At 41.5% G+C, this 23,539-nt stretch overlaps 4 protein-coding genes across 7 annotated transcripts; 1 reads left to right on the plus strand and 3 right to left on the minus strand.

The window, feature by feature from the left end:
• Window positions 1-2,055: 2,055 nt before the first annotated feature.
• On the minus strand, window positions 2,056-3,193 carry LOC130139738 (uncharacterized). Its single transcript, XM_056317364.1, has 3 exons — window positions 3,069-3,193; window positions 2,539-2,733; window positions 2,056-2,430 (listed from the first exon to the last, which is right to left on the minus strand). The coding sequence occupies exons 1-3, from the start codon at window positions 3,189-3,191 to the stop codon at window positions 2,197-2,199; spliced, it is 552 nt and encodes a 183-aa protein (XP_056173339.1). The 5' UTR covers window positions 3,192-3,193; the 3' UTR covers window positions 2,056-2,196.
• Window positions 2,991-10,107, minus strand: LOC115674945 (fimbrin-1-like). Of its 4 annotated transcripts, XR_008817838.1 has the most exons (16): window positions 9,828-10,105; window positions 8,934-9,125; window positions 8,671-8,841; window positions 8,125-8,363; window positions 7,863-8,034; window positions 7,732-7,770; window positions 7,496-7,564; window positions 7,231-7,347; window positions 6,596-6,807; window positions 5,694-5,849; window positions 5,218-5,417; window positions 4,490-4,677; window positions 4,307-4,403; window positions 4,071-4,162; window positions 3,330-3,832; window positions 2,991-3,173 (listed from the first exon to the last, which is right to left on the minus strand). XR_008817838.1 is itself a non-coding variant. In XM_056317362.1 (15 exons), the coding sequence occupies exons 2-15, from the start codon at window positions 9,018-9,020 to the stop codon at window positions 3,560-3,562; spliced, it is 2,112 nt and encodes a 703-aa protein (XP_056173337.1). In that variant the 5' UTR covers window positions 9,021-9,125; window positions 9,828-10,105; the 3' UTR covers window positions 3,207-3,559. The 4 variants fall into 4 exon arrangements, 3 of the variants coding, with proteins under 3 accessions (XP_056173337.1, XP_030453328.1, XP_056173338.1); XM_056317362.1 differs by lacking the exon at window positions 2,991-3,173 and having other exon boundaries at window positions 3,207-3,832; XM_030597468.2 differs by lacking the exon at window positions 2,991-3,173 and having other exon boundaries at window positions 3,207-3,832; window positions 4,490-4,647; window positions 9,828-10,094.
• A 3,384-nt stretch (window positions 10,108-13,491) lies between these two features.
• On the plus strand, window positions 13,492-17,407 carry LOC115674949 (la-related protein 6B-like). Its single transcript, XM_030597472.2, has 6 exons — window positions 13,492-14,028; window positions 14,933-15,044; window positions 15,147-15,318; window positions 15,411-15,595; window positions 16,288-16,429; window positions 17,112-17,407. Exons 1-5 carry the CDS (start codon window positions 13,604-13,606, stop codon window positions 16,411-16,413), a joined length of 1,020 nt encoding a protein of 339 aa, XP_030453332.1. The 5' UTR covers window positions 13,492-13,603; the 3' UTR covers window positions 16,414-16,429; window positions 17,112-17,407.
• A 389-nt stretch (window positions 17,408-17,796) lies between these two features.
• Window positions 17,797-22,961, minus strand: LOC115674946 (sodium/hydrogen exchanger 4). Its single transcript, XM_030597469.2, has 14 exons — window positions 22,749-22,961; window positions 21,749-21,867; window positions 21,558-21,655; window positions 21,372-21,431; window positions 21,233-21,279; window positions 20,971-21,165; window positions 20,376-20,422; window positions 20,141-20,207; window positions 19,952-20,052; window positions 19,762-19,863; window positions 18,895-19,039; window positions 18,738-18,800; window positions 18,532-18,615; window positions 17,797-18,386 (listed from the first exon to the last, which is right to left on the minus strand). The coding sequence occupies exons 1-14, from the start codon at window positions 22,920-22,922 to the stop codon at window positions 18,105-18,107; spliced, it is 1,584 nt and encodes a 527-aa protein (XP_030453329.1). The 5' UTR covers window positions 22,923-22,961; the 3' UTR covers window positions 17,797-18,104.
• Window positions 22,962-23,539: the final 578 nt, after the last annotated feature.

A 23,539-nucleotide genomic window follows, 5' to 3' on the forward strand; every position in this document is an offset into this window, starting at 1 on the left:
GCCACTGTAATATACAACAAAGAATTACACGACGGAAAGAAATGATTTTGGATTAGTTAAAGTTACACCTCATCAAAGACACTCCTAGACAGAGCTAATGAACCAACAAAATGAATGTTAGGAAGTGGGTGAGCGAGAGAGCACACTCACCAAACTTGTTATGAATGGGCAAAAGCAAACAGTGATCCAACATAAAAACTAGTCAGTAGCCTGTTGAACGGCCGCTAGTCAACAGTCATAGAGCTACTGCCCCATTGAGCCAGAGTCATCACATGACAAAAGGTCTTTATATTGCCATATAAGATTAGCAAGTTTCACATTAGGGATTTAGGATTTTTCATTTTTTAAAAAAATTAAAAATTAAATAAATAGAATATATGTATTACCGGTCCGATTTGGATGGGTGGATGGGCGGCTCCATACCTAGAACCGGGAACTGGACCGGTACCCACTGATTCTAATTATTGGAACCAGGAACCGGACCAGTTCCATTAGGAACCACCAGTTCAAGGCTGGTCCAGGCAGTTTCTGGTTCCTTTGCACACCCCTGGTTGGGCCTAACAGGATAACAACTTGTATTGGCATTCAATAATCGAAAGTTGTTCGCATAATTTCGGTTGCATGTATCACACAATTGAATTACGATGAAAACTTGTTATTTAGATTAATACGTATCAACACGTGAAATTAGTGTATCGTGTTGTATGGCATTCGGATTTTTCTCTCTGCAATTCGTGTTTTGTCTCACGTCGTTCAAATGGATCGTGTTCGACATTCCACTCTAAGAGGATGTTTGCTGGAACGGAATCCTTCCGATATGAAATATTCATTTCGAGAGTAATTTACATTTCCTCTATTGTTTCTTCTAAAAGCTGCGGAGTGCTTATTCATAATAGTAGTTCTCGAAAAATCATAGAGTAATTAACTCTGAAACCTGAGTTGTTACTATCGTGAAATAAGATTAAAGTTTATTTGCAACTCAACCCAAATGAAGGAAAGAGGAAGGATAATCGAGCGCTAAGACAAGGAACAGGATGGTAGAAAACGTGTCAATACTCAAGGACATGTTGGACTTTTTTGTACACAAGGAAAGGAGTCAGCAAATTCTTTTTACCTTATTCCGTCATAACAAACAAATACAAGAATTATAATGCCTCTTCCCTTCCATTTCTTCCCTTCCTTCGTTCCAATTTTCGTCGCTTAGATTCCATCATACCAAACATGGTATAATATTCATTAGGTCTTGGTATAAATCAATCCCACGATTATGTGTGGGTATACATTATGTGAGTCAGCCAATCAAATCAAAAAGTGATAGTGGCGGAGCTAAGCTGCTCGTTGTACAATATTGAACTACTCAGTCGCCACCAATTCCTCCTTGGCCAATTCGAAGAAGCCATCTTTATTGACAAAAGAAACTTAAAAAAATACTTCTCCAGATTGACTAACAACAGCACGCCAATTCTGAAAAGTGCGCATGGCCGAATTCATCACATTTTCTTTGTTTTATAACTGGTTGTGACAGAGCACGTTGTCGGAAAGATACACTGTAGTATTTTTTTTCTAGTCGGCGAATTGGCGTGATTGACATTTGTTCTTGATCCATCCAACCATCAACGTACAAAAAAAAATCAATAAATTAATCTAGTATATTCAGCACATATAACTCTTGCCGTCTCAGCTAATGAAATTATATCAGAGAATGCCAAAGCCAAAACAAAACAAAAAAAAACCAAGGGTCTGATTGAGGACTAGTTGATCCATTTGCTTTCATAAGCAATTCCGTCTTAGGTATGCAGCGAAACAGCCTCCACAATGTTCAAGTTTGAATAAACTTACGAGGATGATATAATTCTTTACAGTTTCCTGTAACTGGCGAATCGATTCAATGGACAATCTTTTCTTATGTCAATTTATGTTAATTTCATGTGTGTGTTGGTTTCATGGGATTCACGATGAAACAGGCGACGGCATGGTTCGTGGAGCGTGAGTCGCGAGGGAGAGAGAGAGAGCAAAGCGTGAGTGGAAAGGTCACACGAAGTAGAGAGAGGAGAGAGAGTCTTGCTTTTTTCGTTTGAAAATTTTCTCTTGTTCGACGCGGTATTCGGATTTTGCCATGCCGACATCACAGCTCTACCCAATATTTTCTCGCACTCGGCACTCCTCATTATCAATTAACAGAACCGTCCCACCACGTTAGCGTGATCCTGGACCGCTTAATGATCGACACGGGTCCCCGATGGCCCCACTTCTCATATTCTTCCTCTTCTTCTCCATTAGCCCCCTCTGTCTTCCGTCACTCTTTTCTTCTTCTTCCTTACGAACCACACCATGAAGGGAGCTGTCCAGCTTTGACACAAAATTCAGTTCCAAATCTGAAGCCGCTTCATATCTAGCCAGTCCATGGCCGCGACCGCAGATGTCTAGATCCTGACAGCCACAAACAGGACGCCGTGACGGGCAATAACTAGCTCAAAAATCAAACAGAAAAACAAAGGAACCAGATTGAGCCCACCGCAACCCTCATCCTCTTCCTACCGCCCTGCCGTGGCCACCGTGCCCACCGGCGATGTCTGCCGATGCCGTTGTGGAGCTCGTCGCCAGTGGCAAAGCTCGATACAGCATCAAGCTCCATGTTGGCCGGCGACGACAAGTATGGTGTAAGTGTTGGTGAGAGCATGAACACATTGAAATCTCTCCTGTAAGTGACCCTCTGGCGGGGAGGGAGCTTCCCTTCAAAGAAGAATATGGACTTGATGAGAGCATCTCCGTAGTTGTGGCTGGCTAAACGAGGATGGCCTGGGTGGTGGTGCTTCAATGGGAAATCGGCATTGCAAAGAAGCAAGAAAGATGAAAAATCTTAAAAGTAAGACCCATCGGACACACGTGTTGACCGCTGAATGGTCCGGAACCACGCTGACATAGTGGGGCAGGACTACCGAACGTAAAAGTCCAAAACTATATTTAAATCTCACTCGGACGAAATAAAATGATAGAAACTCGATCACATAAAAACGATTGAATTGAATTGGAAGTTTCAATTCGATGCATTAGGTGTAGGGTCGTACAATCTTTTCAACGTGCAGGAAGGTCGAAACCAGAAGAGCTCCGATCCAGAAGCATGCTGTGGAGGAAGCAAAATGGCTCTTTCCATCTCGGAGGGGAAAGCCAAACTGATCGGCAACGGACATATAAATTGCACCATGTGACTAAACCACTTCTTCGTAATAATCATGAAGAGGATGGCTTGATGCATATTCAGACCATATCAGAAAAAGGAAAGGAACAAAGGAACTCCAACAACAAAATTGACAAGCCGAAATATACACCTTTTGGGCGGTTCAAGGAATGTACATCATTCGTTTGCTTCATCAGTTTTTCCTGACTGCCTCTTTTGCGGTTTGTATTTCTTCTGCATTCTCTTCTCTGACTGAGGAAATGATGTCCGAGAGGGATGTTGGTTGTGATTCATGTTTGAAGCCGAAAGGAAAGACGGGGACTTCTCCCTGAGTGACCGGCGTAAATATTCACGATCCTATATCCTACCTGTACTCATCGGTCATTCACACGCAGGAGTCTCCTCATTGTCAAGTTGGGAGGAGACTGTCGTCGTATCGGAGACATCATCGTCAATGGTCAGGTTTGAAACATCACCACTCAAGGAGGAGCTCTCGTCTTCCTCATTTATGGATGGTGCTGGGGAGGCATCGGGAGTAGCGACAGTGATGGTTGACTCGGCAGGGCTGGGACATGACTCCACGTCCTCCACGGGCTGTTGCAGACTCCAGTACATGATGCTGGCTGCTAGAGTGAGCATCATCTTCTGGTTTACCTGCCCCACCCATAAAATGTATTAATTGGATTCACAAAGGAGCACAATAGAAGACTTCTAAATTTGCACCTGATGTAAGCTAAAAGATCGAGAAGTTAATTCTTTTGCCCATGCAGTTAACCTAATAATCAAAAATGTCAATGCCAGCTTATCAAAGTGTTATCTCTTTCCTTAAGGCTCAAAACAGATTCTCCTAGAAAACAGAGAAAGTAAACAGTCGATGACTTTCAAATCTTACCTCCATGATGTCCTCAGGTAGCAAGAAGATGGAACAGCCAAGCTTTCTTGCAACACTGATTATGTACGTTGCATTCAACTTCTTTTCTTCCGCTGTAAATTCACCGAGCGCAAGTACACATGACATTCTAAATCAGTATCTTCACAGGATTTTAAATGCAAGAACTATACTTGAGCATGCCCACGAGCTGTCAAAGAAAATAAGCTACAGCCATCATCACAGCATCAAAATCTTACCACTTTCGCCTTTTGTTACAACATTCCAATTGACCACCCTTGGTTCCACTGAACTCAAAAGCTCCAGGAAGAATATTCCATTAGATAAACTCTTATCCTAAATGAAAGTTTTTGCATACCATCAGCAGATATAAATGAGAATTTCGATAATCAAAGGCTGAAAAGTTCTGCCTCAAGAATGACCTTGAAGCTCTCTATCTGAGAAGTTCTTCCCGTGCTCTTGACTTTCTTATTCGCCCAAATCAGGATATCGGCATCTGTGATCTCCTTTCCATGGGAATGGAATCTCAAGTTCTTTAAAAGTTGAAGCACGTTAAATCTCATTAACTGCCACAGGAAAGCTGAAAAAGATGCATACAAACTTGAGCTTCCTGTACAAGGACTACCACTTCGTAACCCCATCATAAGTATCATCAAAAGCAATTACTGACATCAAATATCGCATCCAGTCTTACCAAACCACAAATAGATCAACCGCTGGACAATTATTTCCCATTCCACTGATTAAATTCAGGGAAAGAGTACTAGCAAAAGAGCATGACATCCTAGGATCGTAACAACATTATCTGAACTTTGAGGCCATAATCAACCTGAAATCAAAATAGACTTACTTGAAAATGTCACTAAGGTGAATTTCCAGTTAACCAATTAATGTTGATTTCTTAATAATCTGAAAACCAAAAAACTGAATATGATCTCAATGGTTAATTTTTGAACCCACAAGAAACTAGCAGGTTGACTTACATGAAAACCAAAATTGAATTGTTCAAAGCAATTACAACCATGGTTGAATTATTTCGTCTCATTATATTTGAATAAGGGAAAAAACGAACATGAGGACCAAATGATGATACTGTATCCGAAAATTCTTGAATTTAACTAACAAAGATTCTCAGAAATCAGAAGATTACCGAGTATAAGCTTCTTATTTCCCTGAACAACGTCATTTCCAGCTACATTCACCAGAGAAAACTTCAACTGCTTTCCAATCCTTATTACTTGATTGCAGTTTTCTACTTTTCTGAAAGGCATCTTGATTGGAGGTTTTGATGCCTGCTTCCAGTTAACTGACCCAGGAAACACCTTGTCAAGCACTTCCAGAAGTACCCATCTGCATATATGGAAATTCCAGTCATGCCAATTTGGAAGAGGTACTTGTTCTTCCTTTCTTACCTTGAGTCCAGGAGACATGACTGCATACAAAAAGTTCAGACTTGCTTTTGAGAAAAAAAAGATCTTGAGAAAGAAAAGATCTAGAAAATTTCAGGAACGACTCAACCAATGGTAGGGTAAATATCATATCATTAAACTGAAAACTAGCATCAGGACAATTAGAAAAACAAACGATGATAGATAGGATGAAGGTGACACATGAACGAATATTTACCCATTTCTGACATCCTCGAAGACATTGTTGACATAGCTAGCAATACCCAGACTATTAATCCAAAGGCGGAAGCATCTTTCTTCTCTAGATGTCTGAATATCATCAGTCATCATCTCTGCATATGTAACACTTTTGCTGTCTGTAGATAGGCCATTTCTACAAAAATAATCACGTTAAATTCTCCTAGTCGACACACGAGATTTACATGCAGTAAATGAGAACAAAAAGGCAACAATTAAAAGTAACCTTACCTTGCTAAGGCAAGCAAAGACAGGGTACAAGTAAATTGATTTTTTCAAGTGCAAAGGGAAGAAGAGCCATATTAACAACATGCAGAGCCTAATGCCTCAAATCAATTCTCGTGCACGTTAGGAACGTTCTTAATCCACCACGTGCCAATCCATAATGCCATATCAACACATCATATTAGGTGGATATGCACAACGCATCGTAATTCCGGTCCTAGATTATAAGCTTATACCTTCAGCAAATTTTATGTCGTTTCTGCAACCATAGTATGTTCACCGAAATAACAGTAGGCTATTCCTATATGACATGAAGAAGAATCTCCATTATCAATCAGAGGAACCAGAAAATTGATCTTCTTGTGAAGTGAAGAGAAGGCACGTTGTCAATTTCAAGTTCTACCCTGTCTACAATGACAGATTAAAAATCCCACTTCTCACTTTCGATAAAGCACAGGAATAAGAATATGGCTGTACAATACTCAGAGAGATGGAAACTTCACTCGAAGATATTATCTTCATCCCGAAGGTCTCTCACACAAGCTTAACATCAATTTTTTTAGAAATGACACGTAATAAAGACAGCAACAAGTAGTACTCAAAACAAGATGGCCAAAACAAATACTCAGCACAACATACAGCTCTTCAATTTTGTACCTTTGATGAAATATTTGTGCAACAAACGCGAGATTTAAATTTGCTGAGCCGTCGACAATATCTTTCGGGGTTAAGTATCTTTTGCAGTCCATTCTCTCAGCGTGATCAAGTATCAGTTTTGCCCTCTCATTTGGATCTTTTGCATCTAGTGTGGCTGGACTGCAGTGTTCTGGAGCAAGAACATTCAGTAGATATGCATATGCCTCTCCATCCTGCATTTAAATGGCACACCAAGTTCAAGCTCGAAATAGTATATATAAAACGCCAGAAAGTATAATGGAGCTGCCAGCAAATGCGGATAACTTCTGTGCGAGATAAGTTATGCTGCAATAGTTCCCTATAGGGGGAAAAGAAATGGCAGCATAAATTAATCTCTAAACAAAAATACAGGGGACAGAAACTGTTAATATCCCTATATCTCCAGTAAATTACTTCCATCTTGCAAAAGGGAATAAACATGTGCAACATTCTTGAGAGAGGCTTAGTCATACTAAATATTACTAGAAGACAACTTCTTGAATTGGCACTAAACTAGCAACCGGTCCTTTCTGTCATTCATCAAATTCATTAAAATGGATATCTCACTAACTCCAGCACGTGAAATCAAGTAAAAGTATAATCCTTCTTGAGATTACCTTTACATCAGAAGTGAAATTCGAAACAGTTTTCTTATAGCCTGCTTTCTTGAGATGAAAGTTCATCCATTTCAATAAAACCTTCTCAGGGGCTAAACCCATGAGCTCCTCAACATCCTGCAGCACAACAAAAAAACATTTGATGGATTGGACTTTGATTTTTCACTTTAAATATTGAAAGCAAGGAGAAAAGAAAGAACAAAAAAAGGATAAACGGACAAGAAAAGATGACCTCAATATCAGCACTAGATATAACCCATCATACCTTGCTATCATCTACCAATTCCACGAGCTGAGGTGTCTTCTTGAGGTTGAGATCGGCTAACAATTGTATCTAAAATTGCCAGATTAATATAATATCAGGACAAGTAACATTAAAGAGCTAGCCAATGTGCAACATTCTGTACTGAGATGAGGTCATGATGGAAGTGCTGAACTCAAAATATCCAATTGTTTAAGAGTTCAGAAAAATCCACATGTGCAAGAAGCTATAGATTATACCTTTATAATCTGAGAAATCAATCCAAGCACCAGATGCGACTGCACAAATTTTGGAAGGGTTTAATTAAGACTACAGAAACATAAATAATGGACACTGAAGAACAAACAAAAAGAAGATGACATATTCTTACTCTTCCTTCGACTAAGTCTTGCGTGCCTATATTGACCACAGTACAACCAATTGCCTTTGCTGAGTTGAGACACAGAGTATGATTCTCATTCCTCTCCCATGGATTGAGCACTCGCTTGGTATTGATAGCTCGCTCATCAATTGTCCCAGGCACAGCAACATTGATGAGCTTGCTGGATCAGGCCAAAATGCATATCAAAACTTGAGCTAAGGTACCAGCACAAAATGACACGGAAGCAAATAAAATGACAACACCGGCTTACCACAGAAGAACTCCATCTCTTGCAAGATTAAACAGATCATTTGTCCCTGGATCTATTGGTAGGAATTGCCTCAGAAATGGGTCATCTCGGAGATAGCTGTTTATGTGAGCAACATAAGATGCCTTTTCTGATTCACTAATCGTGTGGAGGAGGGTGGTCGTGGTAGCCTTGAGAAATGAAGAAGAGTTCTTTGAACTGCCATTATTAGATGCATCTCGAGCATGCAAACTCACATAGGTCTGCAGAATTCGTGCAATTAATAGCTTGTCTCCTCTAGATGGAATTGTAGCACTTAAACAAAATCAACTCTGTATGCAAGGGCATAAATCATGAAAAGGCTCCATCATTTTTACTCTGGAGATAACCACTTCAGATGTATGACCTCTTCAATAGATTTCTTAGTTTCTCCCAGAACATCGAATTTTGAGTCTCTCCCAGAACATTTCATAAAATATAAATCTTTGTTTCTATACTTCAAATTGGAGAAGAATAGAGCACAAGGACGGGCAAAGAGAAGAATGTCAAAGAAGATGAACATTGACTTACCCTAAGGAATTCTTCAAAATCAATCTCATTGCTCATGCCCAAATTCAACTCGGCCAATATTACCCCAATCTCCTCCTCAGAGAAGGTTTCACTAAAAGCTTTCAACTTCACTAATAAAGGTGGCAAATCTCCAACAGTGACTGTACCTTTTTGGTTCTTTATTGAGGTGAACTACAAAGGGGAATCCATGATTAGCTTCATTGCGATCCGTCAAATCTTAGCAGAAGAATCGCAGTGATACACAATAAGCCATGAAAACTTACTTTCGATTTTAGGCTGCGGAGCTCAACCTGAGTGAATTGGCTCTGTAGCCATGGATCGGACACAAGAACACCAACAAAGCTTGACATTTCCACACGTGGAGAAGTCTATATAACTTCGTAATTTCAGAGTCACCAGACACTACAAGGAGAAGGCCAAACCGGAGTTTCGGAGTAGAATAGGCGACCAAAAACCTGTGGATGAAGTTCCGAAGATCCAGATTAAAATGTCGTATAAACTTGTGATTCATGCATGCGGGGCATTTGACTCGAATGAATTCTAAACAATCTGAATGAATGGAGTATCCAACGTTTCCACTAAAACAAAAGCAAAACCAATCGAAACATGCTCTGCCAGCAGAAATACATGGAAAAACAACTCCGTTTTCACCTGATGATCGAGGAAGCTCGCGTCATCAACTCGTGCTAAAACAAGCAAATCTCCTGGAACTGTTTTTATATTTCTTTCTCAAACAATCAACCGTATGAATATATACGTTCCAGCATACAATCTATATGAATCACACGGAGCTGAAGTAACTGAAGATCATAGCTGTAGCATTGCGACAAAAGTGAAATTCAGGAACTCAAAAAGGCAGTCGAACACTGTTGAATCACCCAAGCTCGCGGTCGTTCATTGGAGAACCGAACGCATCCACAGGCAAAGCTCGAACGACTGGAACAACCGATGCAGGATCAAATTACGAGCGAAAAACACAAAAAATCGGAACTTCAATATAGCACCAACGCGGATCACGGAGCAAACGGAAGCTCGCGGCAATGAGAATCGGGCGCCGCGGCGTCGGACAAGGGAGTACCGAAAGACTGCACACGCATGCATCGATGGCGAGCAAGAGATCAAAAGTGAACGCAGTAAAGACCAGATTCAAATCGCACCTCCGAGAACCGGACGCTCCCGTTGTAGTCTCTCGATGGCGCGATGTCAACGAGTTTCCTTCTGCACGAAGTCTTGACTCCCAAGTCACGCACAAAAACACAGGGATTGATAGAGAGAGAGAGAGAGAGAGAGAGAGAGAGAGAGATGGAAGAGTGTTCGATGTTGCCTTCGAGAGAGAGCAAAGTGACGGGAGATATGGAGAGAGAGAGGGAGAGGAGGAAGACGGACAGGGGCAGAGAGACGCGCTTAAGGACCGGGAGGCCAGCGAGGAGCGTACTGGTCGCTCAACAACCAACGAGAGAGGCGGTTGGCGTCACTCGCGAGTGTGGACATGGACTGTACTCGCGAGGTCGGCGAAACAACTCGTCGGATCTACGTTTGCCACCTTTACAAGTCGACAGGCTGCTTCTGTTCCTGTCTCGTTTACGGATCGGTGAGCTCATTCATGGCGCTCGGACTGAACGAGCCATGGATCGGACCGAAGGAGAATATATTATTATTTCGGTTATCGATCGGGATTTGTACGACTAAGGTGGCATATCGAGGACATTATTCATGAACTAATCCGGTATCCCTGCCCGGGACCGATGGCTGCACCTGAGTCCATCGAGGTCGAGCCCGAAGCTTTGACATCGGGGTTCGAGCCCATAAAGGCCGAGAGCGTGATCCCGATACCCAAGCTCGGATACCCAGCACTCGGCCCGTGTTCACAAAACCTGTGACCGAATCCACAAAGATCGTGCACGGATCCTCGGCACTCTGACTCTGATCCCTGGTTCCTAAGCTAGGGTCTATCGAGGTTGAGCCCTGAGACCTGGTGGCCCCTCTGTCGAGGCCCAACCTAATACCTCCACGCTCGTGCCTCAATCCATCAAGGCTGGGCTGAGACCCAAGTGCTAGTGACCGATCCTTAGCGCCCGAGATGGGATCCAACGAAACCAGACCCAAGACTCTGGTGTCCATACCCAATTTTACGATTGCTCGTACTCAATTATTAGCCCCCGAATATTGTATGTATATCTATTAAAATCAAATCAGATTTTCATATCAAGCGATTGAAATTTTTTTCAATTCGTCTTCGGATTTCAGCCAAATACCAGAAATTATTATCATTCCTGAAAAATGAGTTACTGAAAAATACTTTTCGAAAAGGTCACATTTCACGCTTCTCCTTCTTCATTTATTCCCTCATGTGACGTGGTTTTTGCTAAAGAATCGAAATCGGCATAAATGTACCCCCATGTAAACTCCGATGCTCTCGTGTCGGAACCGTAAGTCGATGATCGCGTGATTCCTTGACTTCGGTGCCACATCGATTTCAGATCGTGGGTCTCGTTGCCATGCGCTCTGTTGAGAGCATCACGAAACGAAGAGGAGGCCCTCGCTAGGGGACACCGGCATAACCGACCATCCCGCCGTCCTTGTCACGTCATTCCATTTCTCGTCATGTCATGTGCGCACGATGCCCTGAGGAAGCCGAGTCTCCCGCTGGAGCGAGTCACGATCACGCGCACGTCTCCAGTGATGGCGAACCGAACAAAAGATTTTCTCCCTTTTCTTATTCTCGTGAAAATAAAGCTTAGTTTAGCAGGATGATTTCGAGATCATATAAATATCTCATCGACTTCAAGGATCAAATTCGATGAATTTCGAGACTTTCCAAACTGGCATTTTGTCCATCGGTCAGTATTTACTATCTATCATATACGTTCGGTTTGTCCATTTTTCCGTATGAATTTTTTTAACGAGGGCACTGGTTAAGCAACCAGTCGACAAAATTTATGATTTTCTATATACTCATTACCCTCATGTTATGCACAACCAATGTTTTGAAAATAAGATTGTATCATATGATGTATACTCAATTAGTGCTCGAAGGCGGTCTCTCCTCAACAAATAAGTGCTTGGGCCAATAAAATCCTCCCTTGTGGAGTGATAGTTGGAGAGGTGACAAAGTCCTATACTTCATTACAAAACCAATAAAATGGAAAATACGATTTTTATGAGGTTCCTCCTCCGAATAAAATTCAATAAGATCCAGAGAAACCATGTCTTCATCCATAGGATCCCAAGTACTTTGATCAAGCAAAACTTTGATGCGTCATATACAACATAATCCACTAATTAATCTATTTCATCCAAATACTTTATATAATATAACTGTATTACGTAAATATGATAAACAAAGCAAATTAAGGACTTTCTCGAGCTCAAGATTTTTATTTATCCACTTGATGTTTTGAAAATAGGTTGGTTGAACTTGAGAGTTTGGGATGGATTGGTGTGGTTCTTCTACGCCAAGGACATTAGAATATCCAACCATGAATGAAGAAATGCATGAGAGAAAAGCATATTGACTTATGATTGTGAGGCCCCAATTTTTGACCAAAGGGGAATGGTATCTCCAATTATAGCCCATCTATCTCTTCTCACCATCCCCACAGTGTATGAGACAATAATTACTAACCCATATGGGCACCCTAATATTCTTGTAGAATCTATGGCCGGACAATTAAAGAATAGGGTTTCATTTCACAAAGTAATAAAAAGGGCTATTGAGTTAGACGAATAGGCAAGTCGGACAAGTGGGTAATGTTGAGGTGAACAAGAAAAAGTTGGGTAGAGCCAGAATTAAATGTTGGCTAGGTAAGCAATCCTGTAGTAAGAGGAGTGGTTATGAACCAGTAGGCCATTCCCCACCATCAACATCACCCATCACATATGTTCATTCGTTTTATTGTAGCCATGGGTTTTATTAAATTTGTGTGGTTCATGGGAATCCATAGGAAGTTATAACTCTTACAAATTCTAATGTTCGAACTGATCGAATCAAGTTATTATCTTTTAGAATCTAATCTTATGTGCTCTACATCCTCGAAAAATCAAAATTCAAATGCTCCAACTATAAGGCAACTAACTGCAAATAATAGTTTTTCTACAAAGAAATAAGTTAATTTACAAAGATAGAGATTGCTATACATATTAGTTTTCCTTATTTACAGAACAAATTTGCTCGACCAAGATGAAAAAAGAGAAAAGAAGAAGAAGAAGAATGACGTGTAGAGCCAACAACAAGCAAGTAAAAAAAATAAAAAAGTGAAATATCAAGCAAAATAGGAAGTTTAATTACAAATGGAAGGGGAGTGATGAGCCATGACTGATAAGCTAATCGCGGATACGGAGTTATATGCTTGCCTTTTTGGGATATCGAGCTCTTTGAACTTTGACCCAATACATAATAAAGTCCCTGAATTTTTTTTAAACTTTTAATGTAATTCCTGATTTAAATTAATTGATTGATTACATTGAACTATATCAAAATTTCAGGGAGGATATTAAATAAATTAAAATTTCAGGGACTATATTGCATGTAAGATTAAATTTTAGGAATCACATTAAATAAATTAAAAATTTATGGATAATATTTCACATTGAGCAAAGTTTAAGGAACTATTTGTGTCATTTTTTTTTTATTCTATTTGTGTCAGTTGCGCTGGCGGATGGCCCGTCCACGAGGGAGACACACGTGGCGATCCATAATTGGACCTTAACCTCCCTCGCGTCCACCGGGCGGTCACTTGAGCGGCTTTTCCGAGGGGCCGTTCTCGTCATTTCAAAAGACACAGAGGAGAGAGAGAGAGAGAGAGAGAGAGACAGAGATACAGAAGGTCGAGAGACAGAGAGAGAGAGGGAGAGAGAGGAAGAGAGAGAGAGAGAGAGAGAGAGAGGGGAATTTTTTGAATGCTTAAAAATTGATGGTCGGAGGGGCAGAGTGATGGCCACAGACCAAGAGATATCGCAGGCTCTCCAGTCCCTCATCAGAGACTCCTCCACCCCCAACAAGCCCAACGCCCCCGCCCTCACCTCCTTCAACGACGTCGTCCACCAGCTCCAGTCCAAGCTCGGCGTCGACCTCTCCCACCGCCTCGACTTCATCCGCGCCCAGATCCGCCTCCTCCTCTATCCCTCGCCGCCGCCGCAGCACGTGGCGCCTCCTCCCCCCCCGCCGACCACCGCCCTCGCCCCCCCGAAGGACCACTTCGTCCTCCACCCCCACCACCACCACCCGCAGCAACCCCCCAATTTCCACCCCTCCCCCTCCGCCTTCCACTCCTTCCCCCCGGTCAGGCCCGATCTCCATGCCCAGCACCATCCCCACGTCCACCAGGTCCAGCCCGTCTCGCTGCCGGCCAAGGAAAGGTGCGATCTTTGCGTCGATTTCTGGTTGATTTTGAGGCTTTTGGGTGTTCGGTTTTGTGGCTTGTTGATGCCTTAGAGGGAACGAAAGGTGCGATTTTTATGCGAAATTGTTTTTGTTAGTGCGCTCTTTAGTGAGTTATTAACGGGTCTGTGCTTGTGAGGTGGAGAGGAAGAGGAAAGCAGGCTCAAGTTTTGTTCTTTACGGGGTATGTTAGTGTAAGGGCAAATGGGTCTGTGTGGGGTTTGTTTGTGGGTGGTGGCTGACAAGATTGGGGATCGGAAAGAGTGTTCGGTACTTTGATTTTTGGAGATGGAAAAGGAAAAAATAGGCTCGAGGATGGTTGATTAAGGTTATTATGTGTGTGATAGAACGAAATTTCAGGTTCATGTTGTGGAGATTGGTTATACTGTTAGCGAGATGGTGCTTGGCATTACACTTCAAGTCGAACTAGATATGAACAGTCAGAAATGTCCGTTGAACTCAAAGTTTGTTTTGATGAGAGGAATCGGTTCTGGGACAAATATTTTGCTAGATGGCGGCTGAATTGCTGCATAAGATCGCACAGTGTACTTTGTAGCTGTTGAAGCAGTGGGTGATTGTTTCCATTGGCCATCAATACCTGGCCTAAAATTATGCAGCATTTTATAAGATTTTTCTGGAAGAGTACCGTCTCCGGTTATTCTTTTTACTGATTCGAGAAGGACCAGCCTGTGCTATTTTCATATAACTGCTGGGGTTGAGGAGTTAGAAGTTAGTTCCTCCAACTCATCTCCATCTGTGTTGAGTTTATCTGTCCGCTTGCTTCAGCAACGTTTCTCTTTGTCGACATCGCTAAAATGCTATATTGAATGAGTTGATATAGCTAAATGCTTCAATGATGACATTTGGCTTTTATAATTGCAGCGCTCCGGCTAAAGGCAAAAGAAGAGGTGGCCCTGGGGGGTTAAACAAACTCTGCAATGTTTCTCCAGAACTTCAGGCCGTTGTCGGTCAGCCGGCAATGCCTCGAACTGAGGTCCCAATTCCCAAGTCCTATTATGGCTTTACATCAGAATTGTCTGGATTCTAAGTATTCCCTTACTTACCGAGGAAAAATCTCTTTAACTCTTGTATGTAGATCGTGAAGCAACTTTGGGCTTATATAAGGAAGAACAATCTCCAAGATCCAAATAACAAGAGAAAGATAATTTGCAATGATGAGCTGCGTTTGGTGTTCGAAACAGATTGCACTGACATGTTCAAGATGAACAAATTACTAGCTAAGCACATCAGCCCCATGGAACCCACAAGTATGTATAGTGTCCAAGCAACCTCTTTTTGCAAATGAAAACGTGTTAAACTTGACTTTGTGGTGAATGATTTTTTGCTACGTTTTCTATAGAAGCTTCAGAGTCAAAGAAGCTCAAGGTAGATCCAGATTCTGGAGTCAGGAGTAGCACTGATTCTGGTCCATCGGTCAAAATATCTGAAGAACTGGCAAACTTTTTTGGGGTTAGCGAGCCAGTGATGCTTCAGTCAGAAATCACCAGACGGATTTGGGAGTATATAAATGTCAACCAGCTGCAGGTAGTAGCTGCGACTGAGTTATCGGAAGCATTGCTTATATTTACTACTTCTTTCATATCAAGGATTCTGAAGGATGGTTTGGGAGATTGATACACGACTGTTTCAATTTCTTGAATTTCAATGATTTTGTGCTAAGATAGTGACCCTTCACTATCTTTATCATGAATTGCTTTACGAAGTTGATTGCCACATTGGTTAAAAGCTGTCTGCATAAGTGTACCATGATCAATCTGATAGAAAGTTATTGATGCCTCCTAGAGGTCTAGTAGGAGGGCCATGTTCCGAGACAAGTTATAATCTCTTTTTACCCGAAGTTGAAGACTTGATGCAACAGAACTAAGTCATTTAAAAATTTTGGGGCGGCAAGTTAAATTTCACTCTATTAGTTTGAAGCTGAAATTTATTTCTTATTTATATAAGCGGAGTGTGAATCCATTATGTCTGCGCATCGATTGAGGCAAGGTATTACCATTATTCCTTTTTTTAAAGGAACCATATCAAGGCACGAGAGGTCTTGAGTTCATTGGCCCAGCTTCCCTCGTCCTCGAGCACTTGCCGTTTATAAACATTATGCTCTATGAAATGCTTTCTGTTTGGCCACATTGTTTTTGCCAAACTAGTGAAGAGTCCGAGTGGAAAAGCCACGGCAAAGTAATAATATTGACTTTTTTTTGTCTTCATATACATTTTAGGATCCTCGAAATTCGATGACGATTCTCTGTGATGCAAAGCTTCAAGAGATTTTTGGATGTGAAAGCATTCAAGCCCTTGGAATACCTGAAGTTTTGGCAGAGCGACACTTGATCAGAAGATCGTAGCTGAATCTGTTGGCTGGTTAGTTTTCTAATATAGGTTTCTGTAATTTCTTTTGTGAATGAATTATATATAGTGCTTTCTTCCATGTAATCTTGCTGTATTGCTGTAGCACGTGTTGCTGGCTGTAGGTTACAGGTCTCTGTATTTGCAATATTCTTGAAAAAAGAAATGCAAGATTGTATGAGTTTGTTTTTGAGGAATCTTTTTAAGTCATACTGTTCTATTTTGTCTAAAACAGCATATTTGATTCCTCTAGGGTGTATGATCTGAAGGAGCTTTCATGATAATGTTCTACTTCCTACCTGGTTTCTTCAAGTTCCTTTGTTGAATGTGGTTTCTACTGAATCTTTTGAAATTGATCTGTTTTCCAATTTACAGTTTTGTATGCTTTTCCAGATGTCCTAGTTTAGTGCCCATATAATTACAGCAACTCCAGTCCCATTAAGCCGGTACTGTCATAGCTTCTCTCATGTTAGCTCTAGGGATCATTGGGTCTTCTGAGTTGCCACATTGATCGTTGTGTTTCTCTTTTCTTCTCCTTTTCGGTGTGAGGTTGACATAAAAAAGAAACACTTATGTAGCCTCGTCTCTTGATTTGCATAGTGCTAAACTCGGTTTCTCCATGTGTGCTGATATGTCTTACCTTGGTTAAAACCCGCCTTGCATTTGACTGTATTTTTGTATGTTGTGTTGCTTGCAGGGGTGCTTCTGGTTGCTGTTCGTGCCGAAGTAGCTTTTATGGAGTTCTGCAATTAGTTTGTTTAGGGAAACAATATCAGTTCGGTAGTCTCTCTACCTACCTATGTACAGGATGAAAATCTTTTGTCTGAAACGGCACAAAAATCGTAGTCTCTGCTTTCCTGACATGGCATTTTAGGTTAGACCTATCCTTGGGAAATTCTAACCCCTGTAAAGTGCAGCCGGAAGAACATGAACGTGTAAAACTATGACATTTTCATTTGCCAGTATGAAGTGTTGTTTTCTGTGCAACTGTAAGTCGATCCATCTTATGCGCTGTCTAGCTGAAGTTGTGAGCTGCTCCAGGTCTCAGTCTAAGCTGTTCAAAAGGTCCACTTGAGAGGCTTTCTGCGACGTAGGGCGGAGAGTTTTGGAAGCCTCGTTTGACCGCTGATCGGACATGCCTAGTCTCCAATCCCTCTGCCATGGATGTTTACATAGTCGTCGAGGATGAATTTGCACAACTGGGAAATTTTTTGTGCTTTTTGCTAATTACACGATCCTTTGTTCAACCTGTTGCGAGATTCTTGCACCATCCATCTTGCATTATGATTTCATGCACAGCGTGCAATTTTGACCTTCAACCTGTAAATGTTGCTTATTTACACGATTGGTAACTGATGGCAACCACAAAAAAAAAAAAAAAAAAAAAAAACCAGACCGATGCACGTCCGACAAGTTTGGCAAAAAAGAAGGAACATTCGTTCGTCAAAAACATGTTCCTCATAGGTGTTCACCGAAAGAAAGAGAGGAATATGAGATTCTTTAGTCGTGCATCTCCGGCTACCAGCTGTTTTCCAGACACCTAGAAGGCTAGAAGCGACCTAGAACAGTCGAAATGCGTACACTTCGACGTATGCATTACTTGTGCATAACCCGTGGACTAAAAGTCGTACTGCCCCCGTCAGTGCTCAAACATCCAAAACCGGTATAGTTAGCCGGTCCTCTTCAGTAACTAACACGCAGAGTTGTTGTGGCATGGCCCGCCAAATATAGGTCTCATGTAAGCATCATCAAACTTCCTCCAGTAGGAATGTACGGTGTGCACTGGCCTCTCTATCAACATGGACAAACTGTCCTTTGCACGAAGGAGGTTGGTGGCAGCGGACTCTTCAAAGGATAGCAATGGCACGGTCATATCCTCTTTCTGCATTTTTGCTTCTCGAGGTTGCTGACCGTTGGCTGTGCTATGTGGTAGCAGACAATGAATCAGTGGCTTTGTCAGAAACCCAAACACCTGCACTCACCATCAGTTCAATCGGAGTCTGCTCATTAAAATTCATAGAATGCCACCCCGAAAGGGTAAAAGAGGAGTGCGGCTGGAGCTCAAAACTATGGGAATTGATTCCAGGTAAAGGCCAATGGCAGAGTTGCATCCATACCAGGGTACTAAAGAGGACGACGGCTATCGTGTTAGTAATCATCGTGGCATTGACAGGATCAGTTGTGACTCCAGAAAATGTGAACTTGGAATGCAAACAAAGAGAAGTGGCTCATTAGACTATGATTATCCAAGCAAGTGAATATCAGTGACTTGCATGTTGTCACCTTGGACTATCAAAACTTTCTAGCTGAATGTGCAACGCACCTGTTTAAAAGCCAGAGCAATGGAAACTGCCCCTCTCATCAGTCCGGCCCACCAAATTACTACCTAGTAAAGATAGCAGGTTAACTGATGGGGAAAACATGAGATGACCTGCTTCATAGCACATTAAATGGAACTAAAAACCAGGAAAACGTTTAACCTGATGCTTGAGCGTAATTGTTGATGTCCTCTCAGCACGTCTATTCATGTAGTTGGAAAAAGCTGAGAGAGGGAACACAAATGCAGCACGCCCAACCAATATAAGCATAAGTAAGGTACTGTAGATGCCTAGTGAAGTCCCAAAACTGCAACAGAGAAAAAGTTGGAAGGGACAAAGATTTGCTAAAAAATGACACTGTAACTACTTGTCTCCCTTGTAACTTGAATAAAATCTAGATGGCTAGACCATTGCAACTAATCGTGCATTTCTAGAGCCACTGACGAGATTATACAATCAAGACAATATCTGACACAGAAATAGCTTAGCTAAGGCATAACCTCCTTAACGAAAATGAACCCTCATGCTTTGCTATGTCTGAGTGGCTCCTGAAGGAGCCGCTGGCATATCGCTTGGCCTAGTCCCATTGGGACCAGTAACAGCAGACCAAAGATAGCAGGCAACCACTAAAAACAAAAGATCCTTCCAAATCGTGGCTTCTCTTCAACTTTCTCTAGATAATATCATTACTTTGGGGAAAAATCACACGTTCAAAGGGTGTGCTATTTTTGGCTGACACGGCAGCTAGAAGGAAGGTTAAGACAAGATTGTCAGATTGGCAATAGAAACCGATGATCTCACCCATAGAGTACTTAGCCATCTTCTTAAGATTAAGATCTGCACCATATATTATGAGAAACAAATCGTGTTGAATTTTGCATTTTCAAATGATGTTCCAACTCATACAGTGATGAAAGGGATTAAGGATAAAAGAAAACAAAGCAAGTATCCAGACAGTTCACAAGCAATGACCACCAGTTCAAGTCTGGCTTAAGATTCTCTATAGCTCTGCAGGCTCAAAGGTAGTACCTCAGCTTTGTCATCTTCCACTTCTCGATGTCAAGAGCATCCATTCCCACATAGAGGAATATAAATGTTTCAGCAACAAAGGACATCATTGCAAACACATGCCTACAGAAAGTTTATTTGAAGCATCTTAGTGTCGGTCATATCCAAAGTTAACACTGAAGAATGATCTTAACATCACCACTCTACATGCCTGGTTGTAATTCTTGAGCTCTCGGTCACATTATGCCATGCATAGTGTGACATGAGAATGCCACAAAAGAAAACCGTCAGAATCCCACTTAACTCCAAAAGCTGTACAGAGCAAGAATCAGCTCAGATGTTTAGCTAGTAATACTCATTTGTGGCTAAATTTGAGGATGATGTCTTCCCCTATACATACCTCAGCTAACATGTAAGAAAGATATGCCATTAGAACCATTAATGCAATCTCCCTCACACTCGAATGTCTGTAGATAAATACAAAGAAAAGAAAAAAAAAGGCTTAGAAATTAGTATTTTACTCATGCCGAAGTCTCTAGACTCATCGGCCAATAGTCCAAAAGATTTACCACTGACACCATCCTTGAGGTGTCCTGTGCAGCAAACAAATATCTTTGCAGTTTAGAAGAGCTTACCTTCCGAAGTATAACGCTTTGAGGCAAAATGACGTCAGAAGTCCAGCCTGCATAAAATGTAAGCAGTGGTATCATACAAAAAGACAAGTCAAAAGAGATTTGTGGAGGAAATTTTACTCTGAGGCACCACATCAGTGTCGGTTTCCCATGATCACATAAAAAGAGGGTCGATGTCAACATAAACAAGGAGATCCGAAATGATCTTTTACATATAAAGGAATCTGTCACTTGAGGTTCTTTGGAAGCATCCAACTGGAGGCTCCCCAAAATTGCAGTATTACATCACTCACTATCAGCTCATAGATCAGTCTGATCTCGTTATTTAATACATGCGCGGGATTTGTATTAAAGTCACACCATGAAGCAGCACAATCTTGCATGGTGTATCTATTAGATCTATACCACTCATTACTTGTCTTCAGGAACATCCAAGGTTTTACTTCTTCTTATGGTTTAGTGCAATTCACACTGTACAGAATCGAATCAACCCCAGTGCCTCATTACATATCAAGCAATCATGAAACACATGCACTCTAAGCCACAAATCAGTTCAGCTCTAATTTAACATAATGCTTGCAACTTATCTTATACTTACAATAACCCCTAAACCAGTACTGGTGGAAAATAAGTAAAGAAAGTCTCCAACTATATGAAGGGCATTCTTGCTGTCAAGTCCGGCGACATTGAGCTTCTGCACTGCATTAAAGAGAACCACTGATGTTGCATCATTCACCACTCCTTCTCCAAAGACTAGGCTATACAGCAGAGGAGTTTCATCCTGATGGAGAACCTACACATTCGCATAATACTTTAGGGAGTCTACAGATACTGAAGGTAGAGAAACATGACAAACCAACCTGGAGTGTGCACACTGTATCAGTTGACGAAAATATTGTCCCAATCGCTAATGTCACCAGAGGCATTGCAGCAAGCTGTTAGAAATCTGATGAAACGGATCTTATTTTCCGTGAAAGAAAAAGAAGACAAAGACCTCACCAAGGTAGTCCCGAGCTGTCAGACCAATGAAATTTAACCTTGGGAAAAGCCACCAGCTGCCTAAGCCAATAGTAGAGAAGATCAGAACTTAGACTGATATCAGAATATGAGACTTTCAACAAAGAAGATGACTGTACTGTAAGTAAACAGTTCAAAGAATTGTCAAGGAATTGCTAAGTGATATACCAGCTGTTATTACGAAGGTTGAAATAAATACGCCAACCACCCCAAAGAGCATTATGGTCAAGAAATTTTGGAAGAACTGTTTCTTCTTGACCTGAAATCTGAATGTAAGCAAATCTAGTCAGCCACTTGTCTCACAGATGACAAATCCATCGCAGATGTTTCAAAATATTTCATGAGAAAGCTGTCCTCACCCAGCATTGAATATTATAGGTGGAAGGAGATATATGAAGAACAATTCTTCATTGAACCTCAGAATGTGAGAACTTTTTCCCTTGCTCAGGACCAAGATAATAGTTCCGCTAAGACAGCCCTGTGCAAAAGTGATATGGCAGATTAAAACAAGTCCGGATGTCTGCGCAACCCAAAGAGATTCAATACGTAGCTCTACTGCTTCATCTTTTGATACTTTCAGAATGCCAAGTCAAATAGTAATTATCGAAATGAAGTATATCCCATTACATCAGCTATCAGTTGGCTGCGAAAGCGCAGGAGCAATAAACACATGCTATACACAAATCCTATAAATTACTATGCTGTTTTCCAGATGAGGATTCTTTACTCTTCTCAGAAGGCAAATAAAATTGTACTCGGTGAATTCGCACTTCCGCATTATTGTAATGATATCTGATATAATAAATCCAACAAAAAAAAACACAAAATTGAACTAAAAATGATTTCCAGTTTTCCTAGTGATTTTCCACTCGAAATCATCGATGGCATTAATGTACATCAGCCTCCTTAGCTCCACGAAATTATTACTTCGAACCACATGGAATGGCATTCATCTAACATGATTTTCTAACAGTCGGCCAGCAAGAAACAAACTACTCTTGGCCTGTTCTCCGAAGGAAATAATCATAATAATCTCGTAACTCAAAAACTAGCAGAACTGTGACCAACTGCTTCACGTTTCAGCCACTGTCAGAAACAGCAACAGCTACAACTATGATCGACACAGGCCACTATTGTCTTCAAGGAGCGATAGCCTAACTTTCACACTTTCAGCTCAGATTTCACAAAACGGCACAAGGACCTTCAAAAGCTGCAATCAGAAAAGCCAGACGACGGTAACAACGAGCCAGCTCCACTAAACTACCACATGGAACAGTCGATCTCGACCGCACGCCGACCGGTTCAGGAATTCACAATCAGAGAGCGAGAGAGCGAGAGCGAGAGAGAGAGAGGCGTTACGATCAAAATGGCGGTGATGGACTCGTTCACCCATCGGTTCTCCTCGAGCAGGTGGCCGACGACCATGCAGAGGCACAGGACGGCGACGAACACCGTGATCGGCACCACCTGCGCGTGCTCGCTCCCGAGGTTGCGAGCAAGCTCTCGCCACGTCATCGTCATCGTCATCGTCATCGTCTTCTTGCTTTCGCTCACCGAACGCGAGGCATGAGAGAGAGAAACTGTGGATGTTAGTTTGCCGGGAAAAGTGAGTTCAGTGGAGTGTTTGCAGGTGGGCTTGACACGTGAGTACGACGTTGCCGCGAAATCACACGTGTCGGACACCATAGTCTCAAACAAAAGTGCTCTTCTATTAAATGATTTAAGCTATTTTATTTGAACACATGTTATCTTCACATCGAAATTACAAAAATCCACTGTAACGAGTCGATCCGAGTTAAATGTTTTTCTTTTCTGCCACGAAGCATAATAATTTGCTGCCACGACTGATTTATTTGTGGTTATCTTCGAGCACTTTTTCCACGAATTTCGTGGCAAATAATAAGGATAATTAGTTCCCGATTCGATCCGATCTCATTTAGAAACTAGAAATCGATTTCTAATTTCTGAAATCGGGAATCAGACCACCGAGTCTTAAGATCTGATCGGTCCAGTTCGGTCCGATTTTCGAGCGGTCAATGGAACTAATGAATTCACATATGTTAGTCGAAAGTTTTTTATTAATTGAATTGCCAATTCATATCGGAAGAAAAATTAGAATTTCGTCTCAGATTTGCAAAGAAAAATTAGAA

The sequence above is a fragment of the Syzygium oleosum genome, unplaced genomic scaffold (assembly GCF_021117445.2).
Source record: "Syzygium oleosum isolate NSW1041296 unplaced genomic scaffold, Sole_v2.1 Sole_v2.13, whole genome shotgun sequence".
In the NCBI taxonomy this organism is placed as follows: domain Eukaryota; kingdom Viridiplantae; phylum Streptophyta; class Magnoliopsida; order Myrtales; family Myrtaceae; genus Syzygium; species Syzygium oleosum.